Source organism: Mobula birostris, chromosome 24, assembly GCF_030028105.1.
Source record: "Mobula birostris isolate sMobBir1 chromosome 24, sMobBir1.hap1, whole genome shotgun sequence".
Classification (NCBI taxonomy): Eukaryota; Metazoa; Chordata; class Chondrichthyes; order Myliobatiformes; family Myliobatidae; genus Mobula; species Mobula birostris.
Window position 1 is genome coordinate 14,260,616 of NC_092393.1, and position 22,909 is coordinate 14,283,524.

Genomic DNA, 22,909 nt, shown 5'->3' on the forward strand with positions numbered 1-22,909 from the left:
GAGGAAGTTTTACTTGGCCTGATTTAGCCCTAGAAGATGGCATTGTGGATCTTCAACTGATAAGTCAAAAAGTCCAACACCTGCTCTCTGATTCAATGTCTGATGCAGAGTGCTTTGTGCACTCTACTCTTGGGCTGCTATTCCCATCTTTCTGATTTTACTCTCGCCTGATCTGGCTGGATTCTAAAACAGAGTCAGTGAGTGGAATGGCACTCGACACCGATACCCTTGGCTAAAATATATGCAGTAGAGGCTTAATATTGTGAACAATCCAATTTTCCCAAAGTCATAACTGGGCATAGCTGAGAGTGGGACAGATTACACAGACATCGCTATCTAAAAGTATTTGCAAAGAATTTCTGCTCACTTACATTAGAATTGTTTTGCTATTCTAACTACCTTGTGGAGTAGTCTCACCCCATTGGAGATAGTCCCTTTGTTCTACCCATTGCTGTCCCCAAATTCCTTGTTTTCAGAGTCAGAATCAGAATTAATATCACTGGCATATGTTGTGAAATTTGTTAACTTTACGGCAGCAGTACAATGAAATACATGATAAATAAAAATAGATTAAAAATGAGTTACATTAAGTATACATTTGTCTATTAACTAGTTAAGTTAAAATAAGTAATGCAAAATGACAAATAAACAAAGTAGTGAGGTTCATTTAGGTTCATTGAGTTCATTCATGGGTTCATTTAGCAGTCAGATGGCAGAGGGGAAGAAGCTGTTCCTGAATCGCTAGGTATGTGCCTTCAGGCTTCTGTATCTCCTTCCCGATGGTAACAGTCTGAAGAGGGCATGTCCTGGGTGGTGGGGTCCTTAATGATGGACGCCACCTTCCTAAGGTACCACTCCTTGAAGGTGTCTCGGATACTACAGAGGCTAGTATCCATGATGGAGATGACTAATTTCACAAGTTTCTGCAACTTATTTTGATATTGGGCAGTAGCCCCCCCCCCCATACCAGATGGTGATGCAGTCAGTCAGAATGCTCTCCATAGTACATTTGTAGAAGTTTTGAGTGTTTTAGCTGATAAACCAAATCTCCTCAAATTCCTAATGAAATATAGCCACTGCCTTCTTTATAGCTGCATCAATATGTTGCATCCAGGGTAGGTTCTCAGAGATATTGACACCCGGGAACTTGAAATTGCTCATTCTCTCCACTTCTGATCTCCCATGAGGATTGGTTTGTGTTCCCTCATCATACCCATCCTGAAGTCCACAATCAGCTGTTTGGTCTTGCTGACGTTGGATGTAAGTTTGTTGCTGTGACACCACTCAACTAACTGGTATATCTCACTCCTGTAAGCCCTTTCATCACCAACAAATCCTGCCAACAATGGTTGCATTATCAGCAAATTTATAGATGCAGTTTGAGCTATGTCTAGCCACACAAACTTGGGTATAGAGAGAGTGGAGAACACAACCCTGTGGAGTGCCAGTGTTCATTGTCAGCGAGGTAGAGATGTTATTTTCAATCTGCACAAATTATGGTCTTCCGGTTAGGAAATTGAGGATCCAGTTGCAGAGGGAGGTACAATGGTCTAGGTTCTGTATCTTTTTCATCAGGTCATTTGGAATGATAGTGTTAAATGCTGAGCTGTAGTCAATAATCAACATCCTGACACAGGTATTTGCATTGTCCAGGTGATCCAAGGCTGCTTGGACAGCCGTTGAGATCGTGTCTGATGTAGGCCTGTTGTGGTGATAGACAAATTGTAGTGGGTCGGGATCCTTCCTGAGATAGGTGTTGATTCTAGCCATGACCAATCTTTCAAATCATTTCATCACCGTAGATGTGAGTGCTACTGGACGGTAGTTGTTGATGCAACTCAACGCTACTCTTCTTGGGCATTGGTATAATTGTTGCCCTTTTGAAACTGGTGGAAATTTCTGACTGCAGCAGTGAGAGACTGAAAATGTCTTTGAATTTTCCTGCCAGTTGGTTGGCACAGGTTTTCAGAGCCTTATCAGGTACTCCACCAGGGCCAGCCGCCTTGCAAGGGTTCACCGTCTTGATAAACAGCCTGACATCAGACTCCAAGACAGATTACAGGGTCACCGGATGCTGCAGGGATCCTCATAGCTGTGACTTTATTCTCCCTTTCAAAGTGAGCATAAAAGACATTGAGCTCATCTGGTAGTGAAGCAACGTTGCCACTCATGATGTTAGACTTTGCCTTGTAGGAAGTAATTGCCTGCAATCCCTGCCAGAGTTGATGTGCATCTGGTGTCGCCGCCAAGCTCTCCCAGAATTGTTCCTTAGCCCTTGAAATAGCCCTCTATAATTCATATCTGACTTTCTTATACAGACTTGGATCACCAGACTTAAATGCCACAGACCTAACCCCCAACAGACCAGGAACCTCCTGGTTCATCCACAGCTTTTGGTTTGGGAATGTAGAGTAAGTTTTTCATAGGCAAACACTCATCCACACAGGTTTTCATGAAGTTGGTGACAACTGTGGCATACTCATCCAGGCTTGAAGCTGACTCCCTGATCACAGTCCAGTCCACTGATTCAAAGCAGTCCTGTAAGCACTCCCAGGTCCATACCTATTTGGTTCTCACTACTAGTGCTGCAGTCTTCAGTCTCCTCATACTCAGGGAGTAGAAGTACAACCAGGTGATCAGACTTACCAAAATGTGGGGGTGGAATTGCATGGTAGACACTCTTGAACTTAGTGTAACAGTGATCCAGTGTGTTATTTCTGCTGGTGATTTGTTGATAATAATTATTTAGTGACTTTATCAAGCTTGTTTTCTATCTTTTCCAGTTCTTTCTCATTTTTGGTGAAGGGTCCCAGACATGAAATGTTGTGTTGCCCTTTTCACAGATGCTATTTGACCTGTTCAGTGTTTGCAGCAAGCTTTTACTTGACCTTGGTACAGAAAGATTTCCAGAATCTGATTGCTTGGATGTAAGGCATCCACAACTATGTGATGAAGAGCAGCTTTGTGTTCACTATATAAATACCATGATAATTTTGAGCAATATAAGGAGTGATAGCCCTATCCAGCCTGCTGAGTTGCCTTAACTTCAGATAGCAGTGGTTAGAAGTGCAGCTTTAAAATTGTACTTTGCCACAATTCCAAATTTATAATTATCAAGATCATTTTTTTTTCTCTCTGACTCTCAATGTTTACAGTGATCAAGGTCTTTAAGACTTTTCTGACCTGCAAAACTTCATGCAGCTTTCACAGCTGGCTATTCTACACCTCCAAGCTAGATCTCTGTAAAAGCTAACAAAATACTTTGAATGCTTATAATTTTCAGCATTATTTGCAAAGTAAGAAAAAATATTAAAACTTAAGTTATTCAAAGTTGTTGGGATAGTTATTGCTGTCTGTGGCTAGTGGTTCTGAAAGGTGGTGCATCCGTCATTACACTTTGTCCCTGGATGCCATTTGGAGTTGACCAATCAAGTCTAGTTCTGGTTCCCTATTATTATACCTGTACCAGGAAATTGTGACTTAGATATGCAGCAGGTCTTACCTGGTGTAGGACCTGAAAACCTGTGATTTTAAAGAGAATTCTAGGGCTTTAAATTACAAATAAACGGGTAGGTAAAATTATTTTAAGTTATTTTAGTTTAATGTTTTGATTGTGCATTTTAATTAAAAATGTAACTTAAATTAATGCTTTCATTTTACTTTTAAAAGAAAATTCTTCTTGGATCCTATAGGCTTGAAATAAGTGGCTGTTTAACAGATAACAAATCTCTAGCCCCTCTTTGCCTTCTATAAGGCCTCAGGTGGTGCAGTGTGGAGGCCTCTCTTACATTGGTTCTTCACGTTGCACCTTCTCATTGGGCTGGGGTGAATGTGGGTAATATGGGAGCAACACAGACAAAATCCTGGAGGAACTCAGCAGGTTAAGCAACTTTTATGGAGGGGGTATAAGCAGTCAATGTTTCGGGCTGTGAGTCTTCATCAGGACTGGAAGGGGAGGGGAAAGGAGTCAAAATAAATAGGTGAAGGGAGGGGATAGAATAAAACTGACAGATGATAGGTGAGAACAGGTGAAGGGAAGGGAAGTGGGTGGGGGGGATGAAGTAAGGTGATAGGTAGAAGAGGCAAGGGGCTGAAGAGGAAGGAATCTAATAAGAGAGGACGGTGGACCATAGGAGAAAGTGAAGGAGTAGGGGCACCAGAAGTAGGTGATGAGCAGGTGAGGAGAAGAGGAGGAATAAGAGAAGAAGCCAGAATGGGGAGTGACAAAGAGAGAGAAGAGGGAGTAATCACTGGAAGTGAGAGAAATTGATGTTTGTGCCATCAGGTTGGAGGTTACCCAGTTGGAATATGAGATGTTGCTAATCCAACAAGAGGGTAGCCTTGTTGTGATTGTAGAGGATTGTATTGATTGTACTCCCATGTCAGAATGGGAATAGAATAAAATTAGAAATAGAATTATAATGGATGGCCACCAGCAAATCCCACCTTCTGTGGTGGACACAGCAAAGGTTTTTGATGGAAAAATAATAGGCATCTGTTAGTCTCATGAGACCATGGATTTGCACTTTGGAAAGTTTCCAGGGCGCAGGCCTGGGCAAGGTTGTATGGAGACCAGCAATTGCCCATGCTGCAAGTCTCCCCTCTCCACGCCACCGATGTTGTCCAAGGGAAGGGCATTAGGACCTATACAGCTTGGCACCGGTGTCATCGCAGTGCAATGTGTGGTTAAGTGCCTTGCTCAAGGACTCACACGCTGGCTCAAACTAGCGACCTTCAAATCACTAGATGAACGCCTTAACCACTTGGCCACGCGCCAACACTGATGGAAAAATAATATGGCAATATATGGTAAAATTGTTGTGAGTGGCATTTCCAGGTGGAAGGCTGGATTCTGAATCATTTTAAAATTATTAAAAATAAGTTAAACACTAAAGAGCACCTAAGACAATCAAATATATGTAACTTATCTCAATTAATAATGAAATAATGTAAAATACCTGAAATTTAATTCTTTTCCTTGTACTCATGTCCTTTCAACCAAAATGAGAGGAGTTGCTGAATGTGCACCCATTCAGATGAGCTTAGTGGGAAAATATCTAAATGTAGCATTGGGTAACTGCATGAAGCTGATGTGATGTTACTGGTCTCCACAGGGAGTCCAACTTTAACATGCATTAGGAATGACTGCCGCAAGGAGCTCCCCACAAATTCAAGACTTCTTTCTGCATTGATGAAAATGTCTATTGGAAATAATTTGATTTGCCATTTTGGTCCTCTTTGCAAAAGAAGATAGTCAGGCCTGAAGTATAGTTTTGTAGTAATTGTCTATGTCTTTACTCTTCAAGAGCGAGTAAAGGTGGAAATGTGAAGGTCAAAAAATAGAATTCATGGTCAATTATATTGTCTTTCAATTTCTATTTGTAATTAGCTTTAAAGTTAATGTTGATGTATCTCTTATGTATTCCCAAGAAACCAGACCAATATGAAAAGAATACACAGCGCTCAGGCTTCAAGATCAACCCATCCAGGAACAAAACCCGCTTCTGTAAAAGAAGTTATGGTAACCAATAAGAAGACTCCAAAAGGCCAGGTTCGTGGAAGGATAAAATAGCAACTTCCAAACATTATTTAAATGCAAACAACAGGAATTCTGCAGATGCTGGAAATTCAAGCAACACACATCAAAGTTGCATGAACATCGACTTCTCTAACTTGGCCCCACCTCCCCCTCGTACCCCATCTGTTACTCATTTTTATGCACACATTCTTTCTCTCACTCTCCTTTTTCTTCCTCTGTCCCTCTGAATATACCTCTTGCCCATCCTCTGGGTCCCCCCCCCCGCTCCTTGTCTTTCTTCCCGGACCTCCTGTCCCATGATCCTCTTGTATCCCCTTTTGCCTATCACCTGTCCAGCTCTTGGCTCTATCCCTCCCCCTCCTGTCTTCTCCTATCATTTTGGATCTCCCCCTCCCCCTCCAACTTTCAAATCCCTTACTCACTCTTCCTTCAGTTAGTCCTGACGAAGGGTCTCAGCCTGAAACGTCGACTGCACCTCTTCCTACAGATGCTGCTTGGCCTGCTGCGTTCACCAGCAACTTTGATGTGTGTTGCTTCCAAACATTATTATTGATTTTGTGCCGGTTACAGTATCTGCATCTACCTGGAGTGGTCCCACACATAAATGACCATACAATACTCAACGTGATTGGATTATTTTCCCCTGCCATGATACTAGAGTGACCCCACCTCTGGTAGATCTGTCTTGCTGATGGGACCGGACCTGCCCAGAAACTGAGATGAAGGAATCTGATACAACTGTGTCAGGTTACTGCTTGATTAGTTTGCCTTACAGTCTCCAATCACTTACCCCTCCCCCCCCCCCCGAGGTCTTGACTGGATTCAGTAAGTAGCTTGATGCAAAGTGACATTCCAATTTTACACTTTCTCCTGTTTAGACAAGGTAAAATTGTGAAATTTATTTTACTGAGGGGCATTAATAAACCTGAAAAACTGGGTTATCTGGTAAGGTCATCATTACTAGCACTTGCTGTTTTTTTCAAATTTCATATTATTAACTGAACCTATATTCCACAGTTATCCTGGTGGAATTTGAACTCATGCTTCCCATTTGTTAATCAAGCCTCTACATAACTAATTTCATATCTTATTCTACTATATGCACCATAAATTGTTTGAATATCTTGTGGGCACATTCTTTAACAGATGGCTGCTTTTGGTTTTCTTTTCAAAGCCAATTATAGTAGACAGAAAATTCTAGCTATATGGTTGTCTAATTCTTTCCTTCCAACTAATGCATTCTAACAGCTGTTATCCCTCCAGGCTCTTCTTATCAGCAATGTGAAGAACATCTGCTTCTGAGTGAGGTTGCCAATTAGGATGCTTTCATAGTTTCAGATACACAAATGCTGTAATTCCCCAATCCCATTTCACTTACAGTCCTTGTAGATGTATGTTGGGAAAACCTTTAGTCAATGTATATGTATTCTAAACCCAAAATGAAAGATTTGTGTTTCATTTTCTATACCTAGATGTTTACTCAAGTGAAAAGAATGATGGTCAATTGACCAATCTTGAATTTGTTTTCCAAAGCTTTCAATAAACCAAACGAGTGGATGTGGGAACAATACATTAGATCTACATGGAAAAGGAATTAAGAAGATAGAAAAGTTTGAAATCGTAAGCATTCACTATGCATTTATTAACCATGACTGCTTATGAATTAAGTTTTAACTTTAGGAAATGGTTACAGATTTTTGCACCAATTTTATAAGATTTTTCAAATTTCATTGTGTAAGCCTTCAATGGTCCATGTAAACACTGGTTACAATTCACGTTACCAGACTTAGTGGTGGCGAAAACATAGTCTTTCCAAATACCTCGTCATTCATAAGTTGAATGTGTATTAAACAATTACACAAATTAAACAAATATATCCTTGTGTATTAAACAATTCTGAATCGTTCTTTAGGTAAATTGTTGTCTCTCCTTTTGGAATATTTTGGATACTAATGGTTAATAAAAAGTAATCAACTGAACCTGCTAAAATGTGATGAACTTAGTGTTGTAAAATTAATGACTTCCTTTCCCTAATTATTAAGAAAAAATGGACAATAATATTAAACCAAGGGACGAGAATGGTGGTGCTAATGTTACTGTATCTATTGTTGGAAAAGTAAAATTTTGATGAAGCATTCAGCAGATCAGACAGCACATGTGGAATGAGAAAATTAGTGTTTCAGGTTGGTGATCTTCTTTTGTTGGTAGTGAAGTACAGAAGACTTTTTGGCACAGCATAATTGAGCATTGTTCTACAATAGCAGGATGTGTTTTGTCAATTCCTTATATAGAGATCATGCCTTGGTGTTTTTTGCAAGGCATATTTTACTATCTTTAGGAACATGAAAGAATGTTCCTGGAGAAAGCAATGCCACAGTAATCTTTATTTCATAAGAAATGCATCTTCACATTTTCCTCTCCTTTGCATGTTAGTTGTTTATTATTTTTACCAGCATTCTGTATCAAGCAGCCATAAACATTTAAAGGTTTTTATGCCTTTGTTCTGCAACATATAATAATTCTGAAATTCCTGTTTATTTAAATAAAGTTAATGTAGACTGGAAGGAGGTTAATGTGAATAAGTTTTTAATCTACCCATGTTGGAAAAATTTCAGTTCTGTTTTCTCAAAACATGCTCTGGTGAAGAAATTTAACTATGCCACGTACTGAAATCCTGCTGTTTATTTTATTGCAGTTGAAGGGAACAAAGATTTTGGACCTTTCCTGCAATTCCATAGAAGAAATTGAGAATTTGGATAATAAATGTGAAATAATAGAACTTAAACTATATGGTAATAACATCAGACAGATCAACAATTTAGACAGGTAGGTGTCAGTAAGCATCAACTTGTTGCAAGATGTATGCTTTTATAATTTATTTTGAACTTTTAATAGTCTAAGTTGGATTTTTCAGGTGAAACATTTGACCTGCTATGTTGTGTCTTCAAATATTTAAAGGCAGCTTAAGTATACTGCATTTTAATGATGTCTGTGTTCAAATTAGGATGCATTTGATTTATATAGTTGTTGACAACAGGACCCAAGGCAATTGGCTTTAGTTAGTCAAGAGATTTCTGTGAATCCCATAAAAATACTGCATTTCATATTCCAGTTACATGCTTTTTGGATATTTAAAAGGCCATAGGCATAGCTCAGTTATACTGATAACTAATAGCTCGGTTTTCTAATTCATTCCAATAAAATGATCCTGTTGTAGGAACTGATAGTTAGAACTATGGGAATGCTTTCATTGGAAGGTTTCACATATTTTTGATTATATTCTATTGGAAAGCCCAGATGTTTTACTAATATGGCAGGTCATTTGATCATACTGGAAATGTATTGCTATCTCTGGCTATATCTCTTGACTTCTGCAATTTTAGCTTCAGGAGGTGGAGAATTTCCATCAAGTAAACAGAGATTCACTATGGTTCAACTTTAGTGGAGGAGTGGAGATTTGCCCCAACCTTGGATAAAGAAGGCTGCTATTTACTTTGCTGAAGAAATTACTTATTTGGCTTTGAAAATCATATTATGCTCACGATGCCATGTGAATGCTCCAGCAATAGATCCTGATAATTCTTGCCAAGGTTTTCTCTACTAGTCTTAAAGTACTGGGCATTAAAGGAAAATTGTGAAGTCATATGAGAAATGGGGCAGAAACTCTTTATCTTGATTTTTAAAATTGTCTTTATGTTTTCTCCAATATGGCCTGTGAGTCTGACATCAGTAGTGGGAAAGTTATTTGTAGGTATTCTAAGGGACCAGATATATAAGTATTTGGATAGACATGTAAGTATAAGGATAGTCAGCATGGCTTTGTGCATGGTAGGTCATGTCCAACCAATCTTATAGAGTTTTTGAGTTAACAGGAAAGTTGATGAAGGCAAGGCAATGGATGTTGTCTACATGGACAAGGCATTTGACAGGTCCTGCATGGGAGGTTGGTCAAAAAGGTTCAGTCATTCAGCATTCAGGGTGAGGTAGTAAATTAGATTAGACAGTGGCTTTGTGGGAGAAGTCAGAGAGTGGTAGTAGATGGTTGCCTTTATGACTGGAAGTCCGTGACTACTGGTGTGCTGCAAGGGTCGGTGCTGGGTCTTTTGTTGTATGCCATCTACATCAATGATCTGGATGATAACGTGGTCAACTGGATCGGCAAGTTTACGGATGATACCAAGATTGGGCATGTAGTGGACAGCAAAGGAGGCTATCATGGCTTGCAGAGGGACTTGCATCAACTGGAAATTGGGCTGCAGATTGGCAGATGGAATTTAACACAGACAAGTGTGAGATTTTGCACTTTGGTAGGACCAACCAGGGTACACAGTGAACAGCAGGGCACTGAGGAGTGTGGTAGAACAAAGGGAACTGATAATACTGGTCCATAATTAGTTGAAAGTGGCTTCATAGGTAGATAGGGTCATAAAGAAAGCTTTTGGAACACTGGCCTTCATAAATCAATGTGTTGAGTACAGGAGATGGAATGTTATGTTGAGGTTATATAAGATGTTGGTGAGCCTAATTTGGAATACTGTGTGCAGTTTTGGTCACCTACCTACAGGAAGGATGTAAACAAGGTTGAAAGAGTACAGAGAAAATTTACAGGGATGTTGCTGGGTCTGGAGGACCTGAGTTATAAGGAAAGATTGAACAGATTAGTGCTGTATTCCTTAGAACTTAGAAGACTGAGAGGAGATTTGATAGAGGTGTACAAAATTATGAGGGTATAGATAGGGTTAGTGCAAGTAGGTTTTCCCCACTGAAGTTGGGTAGGACTACAACCAAGTATCATGGGTTAAGGGTGAAAGGTGAAAAGTTTAAGGGGAACATGAGGAGAAACTTCTTCACTCAGAGTGCTGTGAGAATGTGGAATGAGCTGCCAGCACAATTGGTGCATGTGAGCTTGATGTCAATGTTTAAGAGAAGTTTGGATAGGTACATGGATGGTAGGAGTATGGAGGGCTTTGGTCCTGATTCAGGTCGATGGGAGTAGGTAGTTTAAATGGTTTTGGCATGAACTAGATGGGCTGAAGGGCCTTTTTCTGTGATGTACTTCTCTTTAATTCTGTGACTCTATGTGGGGAGGTGTATTTTGAATGTTTGGGAATTCAGGGAAATGGCAAGCAGTGACTTGATAGAGCCCATTTTTCAAACAGGGTTCTGCCTGTGGTCATCCGAGAAATACTGAAAACTTCTGGGCAAAATTATGTGCAGTGGATTCTGCTTAGTTGGGCCATCTGCTAATGAGGGCAACTGCTTATTTGGGATGAGAGGAGATCTTATACATATAAAATTATGAAAGGGATAGATAAGATAGAAGCAGGAAAATTGTTTCCACTGGTAGGTGAGACTAGAACTAGAGGACATAGCCTCAAGATTTGGGGGAGTAAATTTAGGTCAGAGATGAGGAGGAACCACTTTTCCCAAAGAGTGGTGAATCTGTGGAATTTTCTGCCCAATGGAGCATTGGAGGCTACCTCAGTAAGTGTACTTAAGACAAGTTTGGACAGATTTTTGCATAGAAGAAGAATTAAGGGTTATGGGGAAAAGGCAGGTAGGTGAAGATGAGTCCGTGGTCAGATTAGCCATAATCTTATTGGATGGTGGAGCAGGCTCAAAGGGCCAGATGGCCTATTCCTGCTTTTATTTTTTATGTTCTTATGTTAACTCTTAAAGAACAAAAACAAATCAAGAAAATAGCCAGGATTTCCTTTGTTTATTTGGGAACACTATGCCATTTAATTGGGACAGGAGACATTTTCTAACTAGTGTCAGTCACTTGCATGTCATCTGACCATTAGACACCACACTATGCCTACAACGAACAGTTTTTGAATAGTTTCACTTGCATGTTTGTGTTCAAAAACAGTAACTTTTGTCACTGATAGTTAACAAGTAATAAACAGTAAGACAATTGAGAACTAGTTTGCTCATGGCGATTTCAAGCATTCAAGCTTGGAGATGGCAGATGCAGTGGGGAGTGAAAATGAAACCATTTCACTACTTCAGCTATGAAGAATTTGAAGGTATCAACAATCAACTTGAATGTTACAATTAAAATGAAGTTTTGGAGGGTGCAATAATTGTTTGCATTGTTTGAAGGCGGTCCATTATCTGTACTAGGTGTCTGCACTGATTTTGTTCATTTCAAAAGTTTCAAAGGTACATTTAATGTCAGAGAAATGTATACAACCTGAAATTCTTTTTCTTCCCAAACATTCACGAAAACAGAGTAGTGCCCCAAAGAATGAATGACAGTTAAATGTTAGAACCCCAAAGCCTCCTCAGGTCTCCCCACCCATGCATAAGCAACAGCAAAGCAAAGATCCCCCTCTCCCCCACCAGCAAAAAAAGCATCTGCACCCTCCACTGAGCACTCAAGTGTGCAGCAAAGCATCAGTAAAGACACAGACTTGCAGTACCCCATAGACTACTCATTCACCGGGTAATTCGACATAACACAGGCCCTCTCTCTCCCTCATAAGGGAAAAAGAGGTGTCTAGTTTCACAGCGAGAAGGGAGACATAACAAATAACCAGCTGATTCATGATGTTAAAAATCTGTTGCTTTGTTTTTTCCGAGCTCTGTGCCCAAAGAACTCAGGTCTCTGGGCATGCAGCCAGCAGCCAGCTTGCTGCTTTCAATCTTCTGTGTACTCCCACGACACATTAGTTTCCTGCACAGGCACCGACCTCGAGTTCGCCCACCTCCAGAGCCACAAAATCTCGGAACCCTGAAGGTGCGCTAGTCTTCTAGGCTGTGTCCTTGGTATATCGAATAGTGGCCAGTCGTGAGACCCTGAGAGCGTGTCCCATTCTGGCAAAGAACTGAAGTTAGTGTGTAACTCCAGGTCAGGGTCTTCAAAAGGACCTTGAAAGGGAAAAATAGAGATACTAAAGATAGAAATAGAGCTGTTTCCGAAGATACAAGCAAAGGAGTTGCTGTTAGGTGCCATCGTCCTCCTAAGCTCCACCCTTAAATTTACAATCAATCAAAAGACCATGTTAGCATACACTGAATGAATTCCTCTGTTGATAACCCTGAGGAAGTAGTTCACAGTTTTATAGTACGGTAGCTATTTTGATAGCATTCTAATTTATTCTGTATTTCATTTAAATACATAAATTTTTTACTCAGTCAAACAGTAGTTTGCCTTTTTTTATATACCTTTTAAAATATTTCCATGAAACATTGGCTAATTGGGGCAGCTGCTTAACTGGGCCAAAATATACTGGTCCTGCTGTGTCCCAATTAACCGGAATCCACTGTGCAATAAATTTAGGATTGAAGGGGAGGGGGCAGAAAGCTTTGTAACATTGTTACTGTTTTCTTCCCACTTCTGTGTCTTTTACTACCTAACTTAATGATAATTTAATCAGAATACTCTTCATCAAAGGATTAGAGGTGGAAAGGATCAGTAACTTGAAACTCCGTGATGTAATCATTTCAGAGGATCTGCCCAGGGTCTAGCATATAAGGGCCATTACAGAAAAAGCATGGCAATGCTTCTACTTTCTTAGCAGTTCGCCAAGATTTGGCATGGCTCCTAAAGTTTTGACAGACTTCTATAGATGCATGTTGGAGAGTATACTGACTGGTTGCATTATGGCCTGGTATGAAAGCACCAATGCTCATGAACAGAAAAGCCTACACAAAGTAGTGGATACAGCCAAGTCCATCACAGGTAAAGCCCTCCCCACCACTGAGTACATAAACAAGGAGCACTGTTGCAGGAAAGCAGCATCCATCATCAAGGACCCCTACCATCCAAGCCATTGCCTGTTATCACTGCTGCCATCAGGAAGGAAGTAGAGGAGCCTTAGGTCCTATACCACCAGGTTCAGGAACAGTCATTACCCCTCGACCATCAGGGTCCAGAACCAAAGTGATTAGCTTTGTTCACTCCAACACTGAACTAATTTCACAACCTATGGACTCACTTTCACGGAGTTCTCAGTATTTATTACTTTCTTGTTTTTTTTTAACTTTTGTATATGCACAATTTGTTGTCTTTTGCATATTGGTTTTAGGTCCGTCTTGTGTGCAGTCTTTCATTGATTCTTTGTTTTATTTTGTATTTATTATGAATGTCCACAAGAAAATGAATCTCAATGTAGTATATGGTGACATGTGGCTAGGGTGGTGAAGAAAGCTTTTGGTATGCTGGCCTTTATTAATCAGAGCATTGAGTATAGGAGTTGGGATGTAATGTTGAAATTGTATAGGGCATTGGTAAGGCCAAATTTGGTGTATTGTGTACAGTTCTGGTCACCGAATTGTAGGAAAGATGTCAATAAAATTGAGAGAGTACAGAGGAGGTTTACTAAAATGTTGCCTGGGTTTCATCTCCTAAGTTACAGAGAAAGGTTGAACAAGTTAGGTCTTTATTCTTTGGAGCGTAGAAGGTTGAGGGGGGACTTGATAGAGGTGTTTAAAGTTATGAGGGGGATTGATAGAGTTGACGTGGATAGGCTTTTTCCATTGAGAGTGGGGAAGATTCAAACAAGAGGACATGAGTTGAGAGTTAAAGGACAAAAGTTTAGGGGTAACATGAGGGGGAACTTCTTTACTCAGAGAGTGGTGGCTGTGTGGAACGAGCTTCCAGCAGAAGTGGTTGAGGCAGGTTCGATGTTGTCGTTTAAAGTTAAATTGGATAGATATATGGACAGGAAAGGAATGGAGGGTTATGGGCTGAGTGCAGGTCGGTGGGACTAGGTGAGAGTAAGAGTTCGGCACAGACTAGAAGGGCCGAGATGGCCTGTTTCCGTGCTGTAATTGTTATATGGTTATATGGTTATATGTACTGTGATTATTTACTTTGAGCTTATAGATGTTTTGATAAGGGACCCACCCAGTGCATTATCCAAGTTAGTACTTCCATAAATGAACCAATCCTTCATATTTTCTATTTTTTTGCCTTTTACAAAATTCGCATCACATGAATTGATCTGTTGTAAGTTTGTATCTTGCACTTTTATATCACTTTCATTAAAAGTTTACAGAGAGAATAATATTCAGGGGATGTTTCATTCACTCTATTGAACTTGGAAATGCTTGAAAGGATTTGTAGAGAGAGAGGTACATTGTGATAGCAATGCTTCTCCATTAGATTCCTTGTTAGTACAGCCTCCTGTGAGTATCTCTGGATGATAAAATTATCCCAAAGCTCAAATATTAAAAAAATGCTAGAAGCATTCACACAAGATCGCAAAGATTGATAAAAATTATTTATTAACCTAGAAACATTTATTGTGTATACAACTGTTTGTAATTGGACATATTGTGAATCATCTTTTCTTGCCAATTTTCCTGAAGACTCATTCCACATTCACTTAAGTCCCCAAAAATGGTCAATGTCCATATATGAGGTTAGGCAGTTTAGCCACGTACAGCTTTGAACCTGAGCCTGATTTGGCTGTTAAGTCTATGTCACAAGTGAGAACATGAAGAGGCTTGGCTGAGTATGTTTTTCACTGATTTTCACTAGAATGGGCAAACAAGTTATTTTGATTATTTCTCTTTAGTTCAGGGTTAAAAATAAATCTTATGTTACCAATGCTCTTGCAGCGGGGTACAACTGTACATTGGGAAGCAAACCTGGTAGCCATTGTGTGATTTTCTAAGTGTGCTATTGCTTGGTGCCTTGACCTTCTAGGTCATGATGAGCTCTCAATTAAACAGTGTTGTTGCTTGGAATGCTTGTTATTCTCTCTGTGGAAGATTTTATAACTTCTGGGATGCAGTAAGTTACAGAAAATAAAACAAAGTATTTGTAGTGACACTTAAAAATGTAGAAGAGTTCAGAATGTATTTTTTAATACATAGACCACAAAGTATCTAATAAAAGTTACAACATGAACCCATTGTTAATATTTGTTAGGGTAGGAGAGTGTGAACAAATAGTTTCTTAATTAAGGGACTAAATTTATCAAAACAATATTGGAAACATATTTTGACCAGGATTATCACAGGGTGAAAAAAAGATTGAATTGGATTAAATCTGTTCTAGCAGATTTGTGAAGAGAACTGATATAATTGCGAAGGTAATATATTGTCTTAGGTTGTTCAGTTAGTCAAGAGATTTTTGTGAATCCCATAAAAATACTGCATTTCGTATTCCAGTTACATGCTTTTTGGGTATTTAAAAGGCCATAGGTATAGCTCAGTTATACTGATAACTGATAGCTCAGTTTTCTAAATCAGTGAAAGATTTAAAGCTTAAGATATTAGAGCAAAAATAAGACATAATGTCCTTTGAAACCTATTTAGCTATTCATTGAAATCACAACTGATCTGCTACCTCCACCTTTCTTTTCAATCCTCATATACCATGGTTCCTCTAGTCCAAAAAAATTCTGTTTGGGTTTGTAACTGAAATCTGAGATAAATAGCTCCAAAGATCTGTAACCCTCTGAGTGAAGAATTTTCTCCTTTTCCTCTGCAAAATGGACAACTTTTAATCCTGTAGCTATTCTCCTAAATCTAGTCAGCCAGAGGAAGCAACTTCCTGGTTCTTGTTATTGAATCTGTACACGATAATCCTACTTATTTTCTCTTCATAGAACAACTCACTAATCCTAAGAATTTAACTAAAGAATTTACTTTTCAAATACCTCTAAACTAAATGTATCCTTCCTTGGGAAAGAAGACCACATTTACCGAGACTATTCTACATGTGGTCTCACTAGATCACTACATAATTGCAGCAAAACCTCCATAATCTTGTGCTTGTATCTCCCCAGCCCATGGGGAAAGAGAATGGATTCACACTATCTATGCACCTCATGATTTTATATACAGTACAATAATAAGATCATCCATCAGTTTCCTACACTCCAAAGAATAAAGTCCTAGTCTGTCCACCCTTTCCCTCTAGTTATGTCCCTCATTTACAAATTTCTATAGTTATAAGGTGGGGAGTGTTCTGACTGGTTGCAGCACTGCCTCGTGTGAAGCCTCCAATGTACAGGATCACAGGAGGTATCAACTCTGCCAACTCCATAACAGGCACAACCTACCCACCATCATGGATGTCTTCAAGAGGCAGTACTTCAAGAAGATGGCATCCATTATTAAGGGCCCTCACTATCTGGAACATGCTCTCTTGTTTTTGCTACCATTAGAGAGGATGTACAGAAGCCTGAAGATCCACATTCAATGATCTCTGCCATCCAAATTCTGAACTCCTGACTAATTTATTTTTGTAATTTAATTTTTTAATGATTGTACACTCGACTGCTGCCTTAAAACAACAAACTTCACGCCGTTCTGATTTTGAGTACCTCCTCTGCTGTAATGCAGACTATCCCCAAGACATCCTACCTACTAATTATTCCCCTTATAAAGAATAACTTTCCTTGATAAATAACCTTGCACACCCTCAAATTAGATTCCATTTCGTTCACTTAAGGAAATGCTTTGCATTGTCCATAAACTTAGCTTTGTATCATCAGAAAATTTTCACATGTTGCATTCAATCTTTTCATCGAACTCCTTAAAAATTTGTTGCACGCAATTGGTAAATGTATGCCAACTAGAAATTGTCTCACTTATTCCTAATGCTTAAAACCTAATTCTAACTTAATCTCCATGTTTTGACTAACATATTCATACTAAGTTCATAAGCTTTATTTTGTGCAACAATTCTTGAGATGCCTTTTAAAAATCTAGTTACAGGTCCTTCTTAGTTTTATGACAGGGTTCCATTTCTGTGCACTTGTAATTGAACAGTTTGTAAGTTAGAAATGTGGCTGCAAACTGACTTTCGACAAGGCAGAGGATGCCTGCACCCAGCAAGTCCATCCCATTAGTCTCTCAAAGAACTTTGTGGCCACCATACAGGACTTCCAGGAGTTTGTAAGCTGGGGAAGGTCTGTATGTTGATCAAGGAGTTCTTTACTGTCCTTGCAGACATGTTAAAATGTTATCTAGCACCCAAGGCATTGGGTACAACTGAATTGGCTCTATACAGGAGGAAGCCTTCCCATAAAATGCTATGCTAACCTAGGGTGCACAAGGAAGCCATGGATTTGAAACCAGGTATTTGAAGAGGTCAGAGAGTCCAAAATGAGTTGAGGGACAAGACTCAGAAAATCAGCTGACTGCATTTGTTTGTTAGAGAAGCAGTAAGGCACTTTAGGGCTGTGATTGGTGTATTGAGAATGGGGAGGGGGTGTCATTTCATTTCAGATTCATAATGATCATCCATATTTGCACAAACAATGAAATAGGGTGGGAGGGGGAGTGTAATTCAGAGTCCTTGAGCTAAAGTTTATTGAGTGGCACGGACTTGCCGCTACCTCTAGTCTCTACCAATTGACACATGCTACTTTTCTGACACAGTACTTGTTCTGACACCCCTATTTGTCCTTCTAATAGTTGTAGTTAATAAAGTTAAATATATATTAGTAGTTGCGTTGCTTAAATCACTGTCTTAGATCAAAGCGTGAAAAAGGTAATACTCACTCACTATTCATCTACATGATTTCCATAAGACCATAAGACAAAGGAGCAGATGTCGGCCATTTGGCCCATCGAGTCTGCTCCGCCATTTTATCATAAGCTGATCCATTCTCCCATTTAGTCCCACTCCCCCGCCTTCTCACCATAACCTTTGATGCCCTGGCTACTCAGATACCTGTCAATCTCTGCCTTAAATACACCCAATGTCTTGACCTCCACTGCTGCCCGTGGCAACAAATTCTATCGATTCACCACCCTCTGACTAAAAAAATTTCTTTGCATTTCTGTTCTGAATGGGCGCCCTTCAATACTTAAGTCATGCCCTCTCGTACTAGACTCCCCCATCATGGGAAACAACTTTGCCACATCCACTCTGTCCATGCCTTTCAACATTCGAAATGTTTCTATGAGGTCTCCCCTCATTCTTCTAAACTCCAAGGAATACAATCCAAGAGCGGACAAACATTCCTCATATGTTAACCCTATCATTCCCAGAATCATTCTAGTGAATCTTCTCTGTACCCTCTCCAACGTCAGCACATCCTTTCTTAAATAAGAAGACCAAAACTGCCCACAGTACTCCAAGTGAGGTCTCACCAGCGCCTTATAGAGCCTCAACATCACATCCCAGCTCCTATACTCTATTCCTCTAGAAATGAATGCCAACATTGCATTCGCCTTCTTCACCACCAACTCAACCTGGAGGTTAACCTTCAGGGTATCCTGTATGAGGACTCCCAAGTCCCGTTGCATCTCAGAACTTTGAATTCTTTCCCCATTTAAATAATAGTCTGCCGGTTTATTTCTTCTGCCAAAGTGCATAACCATACACTTTCCAACATTGTATTTCATTTGCCACTTCCTTGCCCATTCTTCCAATCTATCCAAGTCTCTCTGCAGACTCTCCGTTTCCTCAGCACTATCTTCGTATCGTCAGCAAACTTAGCCACAAAGCCATATATTCCATAATCCAAATCGTTGATGTACACTGTACAAAGAAGCAGCCCCAATACGGACCCCTGTGGAACACCACTGGTAACCGGCAGCCAACCAGAATAGGATCCTTTTATTCCCACTCTCTGTTTCCTGCCAATCAGCCAATGCTCTATCCACGTATGTAACTTTCCCGTAATTCCATGGGCTCTTATCTTGTTAAGTAGCCTCATGTGTGGCACCTTGTCAAAGGCCTTCTGAAAATCCAAATATACAACATCCACTGCATCTCCCTTGTCTAGCCTACTGGTAATTTCCTCAAAAAATTGTCAGAGGTTTGTCAGGCAGGATTTTCCTTTAAGGAATCCATGCTGAGTTCTGCCTGTCTTGTCATATGCCTCCAGGTACTCTGTAACCTCATCCTTGACAATCGACTCCAACAACTTCCCAACCACCGATGTTAAGCTAACAGGTCTATAATTTCCGTTTTGCTTCCTTGCCCCCTTCTTAAATAGCGGAGTGACATTTGCAATCTTCCAGTCCTCTGGAACCATGCCAGAATCTACCGACTTTTGAAAGATCATCGCTAATGCCTCCGTAATCTCCACAGCTACTTCCTTCAGAACACGCGGGTGCATTCCATCTGGTCCGGGAGATTTATCTACCTTTAGACTATTCAGCTTCCTGAGTACTTTCTCTGTTGTAATTGTGACTGCGCACACTTCTCTTCCCTGCCACCCTTGAGTGTCCGGTATACTGCTGATGTCTTCCTCAGCGAAGACTGATGCAAAATACTGGTTCAGTTCCTCTGCCATCTTCTTATCTCCCATTACAATTTCTCCAGCATCATTTTCTATCGGTCCTATATCTACTCTCCCCTGTCTTTTACTCTTTATATACTTGAAAAATCTTTTAGTATCCTCTTTGATATTATTTGCTAGCTTCCTTTCATAGTTAATCTTTTCCCTCTTAATGACCTTCTTAGTTTCCTTTTGTAAAGTTTTAAAAACTTCCCAATCCTCAGTCTTCCCACTAATTTTTGCTTCCTTGTATGCCCTCTCCTTTGCTTTAACTTTGGCTTTGACTTCTCTTGTCAACCACGGTTGCATCCTTTTTCCATTCGAAAATTTCTTCATTTTTGGAATATACCTGTCTTGCACCTTCCTCACTTCTCGCATAAACTCCAGCCACTGCTGCTCTGCCGTCTTTCCTGCCAGTGTCCCTTTCCAGTCAACTTTAGCCAGTTCCTCTCTCATGCCACTGTAATTTCCTTTACTCCACTGAAACACCGACACATCAGATTTCGGCTTCTCTTTTTCAAATTTCACAGTGAACTCAATCATGTTATGATCACTGCCTCCTAAGGGTTCCTTCACCTCAATCTCTCTAATCACCTCCGGTTCATTACACAATACCCAATCCAGTACAACCGATCCCCTAGTGGGCTCAACAACAAGCTGTTCTAAAAAGCCATCTCGCAGACATCCTACAAAATATGGATGATCGTCTATATCTCATCTTTTTTTACAATGAACTCCATTATTTTTTTTTTGCTCTCTGGCTGGACCTTTAATGATGCTTTGCTCACTGGCTTTTAATCTTTCTCTTTCCTCCTCTTATGCCTACTGTACTGATCTGTTGTTCCTTTTGAAGCGACCAATAGAAGCAACCCCTTTTCTCTCTTGCTGTCATTTTAATTCCTGGTGTTTTTTCAGTCAATCTAACAAATTTAATTCTTTATCCCTGCTCTTCTGAACAGGAGTATGTACATAGAGCGAAGCAGGAATAATTAATGATCTCATAGTAAAGGATCCACCAGGGAGGAGTAATCTTAACATGATAGAATTTGTTTTCAATTTGAGAGTGAAAATCCTGAAACTAATACCAAACAAAAATGAATACAATTACAAAGATATAAAGATCAATCTAGCTAAAATGTATTGGGAAAATAGAGTAGTGTTAAATTGTAGAGAAACAATGGCAGACGTTCTGTAATTTTCAACATACTATGTATCTGTTCCAATCACAAATATTATACAAGAAGGTTGATCCATCTGTGGCTACTGAAGAAAGTTAAGGGTGTTTTTTTTTAAAGGAAGAGAGTGTGAGGGTAAAGATTAGTCACAAAGAAAATTAGACTGGAGAGTTAATAGTAGGAAGTAAGTCAATGACAGAGACTTTGGAGAAAAGGAAGATTCTCTCTCTTCAAGGTAGAAAATCCAAGGATAAAGGAGGATGATTAACCTAAAATACTAACCATTGTCAGTAGGAAAAATCAGGATAAAGGGGTGACTTTTCGTGCCACATTGTCACCAAGGGAATACCCCAAAGGTAAGCTCTAAATTAATGAAATAAAGAGACAAAATGCGTTGTAGCTATATTTGCTAGTGAGTGTTAGTGGATAAAGGAATTGGTAGATGAAATATAGTTTTTGAAAAGGTGAGGCTGCTTATATTGGTAGGAAGAAAGAATACAACAAAGTGGGATTAAAGGTGCTACATGGTATGTGGCTATGCATATCTTTGTATATCAAAGCTGTAACATGGAGATACAGCAAATAAGTAGGAAGACACGTGGAATGAATAATTGCGAAGGAGATGAAGTACTAATCTAGGAAGTTTTACTACAGCTCTATAGGATTTAGTTGACATCAAATCTGTATGTAATTGTATGTAATTGTATGTAAATGTAATAAGAAAATTTAGTAAATTGAGTGGTCTTTCCATCATGCCTCTGAAGTGGCCTCACCGAGCACTATCAAGATAGCTCTATCAAGATAATCTCAGGGTATTGAGGAAGGGGCAGTTTGCTTTCCCAGCATTCAATATATTGGGAAAAACAAGCAGAGAAAATATCACATAGATACGAGGAAATCTGCAGATGCTGGAAATTCAAGCGACACACTTGAATTAGTCCTGACGAAGGGTCCCGGCCCAAAGCGTCGACTGTACCTCTTCCTGTAGATGCTGCCTGGCCTGCTGCATTCACCAGCATTTTTTGTGTGTGTTGCACAGAAAATATCACAATATATTATTTTAAATTTGTGTTTTGAAAGCTTCTAAGTTGTAAAAGGAAAGAACAGGCAATGAGGCAATCTAGTCTTGAATTCCTGGCAAAGAACACAATGAAAATTGAGGTCAACAAATTGGAATTCAGAGAGGGGAAACAGTGGAAAAGGAAAATGAAATGTTCCATTGGTATGATTCATTCCAGTTTTAAATAACTTCATGGGATTTGTATATTTTTTTTATTTACTAAGCATTTAAGGAGATGAAAATTTGATTACAAACTGTTTTTTATTCCCTACTATTTTTATTCATAGGCTGCAAGAGCTCCGTGTTCTTCAATTGCAGTACAATCACATTACCAGTCTAAGTAAGTAAAGCTACATATTTTCAGCGTCAGGAAATTAGGTGAAAAGGAGGTGGACTGGTACAACATTTGAATTATACACTCAATGACCACTTTATTAGGTACAGGAGTGGAAACCAGTGTGGTCTTCTGCTGCAAGCCCATCCACTTCAAGATTCAACATGTTGTGCGTTCAAAGATGCTCTTCTGCACACTATTGTTGTAACATGGAGTTACTTGGGTTACTGTTGCCTTCCTGTCAGCTTGAATCAGTCTGGCAATCTCTGCATCAACAAGGTGCTTTTACCCACAGAGCTGCTGCTCACTAGATGCTTTTTATTTCTCGCACCATTCTCTGTAAACTGCAGAGAATGTTGTGAATATCCCAGGAGATCAGCAGTGTCTGAGATACTCAAACCACCCATCTGGCAGAAACAATCATTCCACAGTCAAAATTACTTAAATCACATTTTTCCCCATTCTGATGTTTGGTTTGAAGAACAACTAAACCTCTTGCTTTAGTGCATTGAGTTGCTGTCACATGATTGGTTGATTAGATATTTGCATTAACAAGCAAATGTACAGGTGTACCGAATAAAGTTGCCACTGAGTGCATTTCTT

General features: G+C 39.6%; 1 protein-coding gene across 1 annotated transcript in view; it reads left to right on the forward strand.

Annotated features, from left to right (window-relative positions):
* Positions 1-22,909, forward strand: part of LOC140187440 (uncharacterized) — a 217,492-nt gene that overhangs the window by 41,571 nt on the left and 153,012 nt on the right. Inside the window, exons 3-6 of the mRNA XM_072242765.1 lie at positions 5,431-5,551; positions 7,073-7,159; positions 8,235-8,365; positions 22,260-22,312. Of these exons, the coding sequence (XP_072098866.1) occupies positions 5,431-5,551; positions 7,073-7,159; positions 8,235-8,365; positions 22,260-22,312 (392 nt within the window). The remainder of the gene's footprint in view (positions 1-5,430; positions 5,552-7,072; positions 7,160-8,234; positions 8,366-22,259; positions 22,313-22,909) is intronic.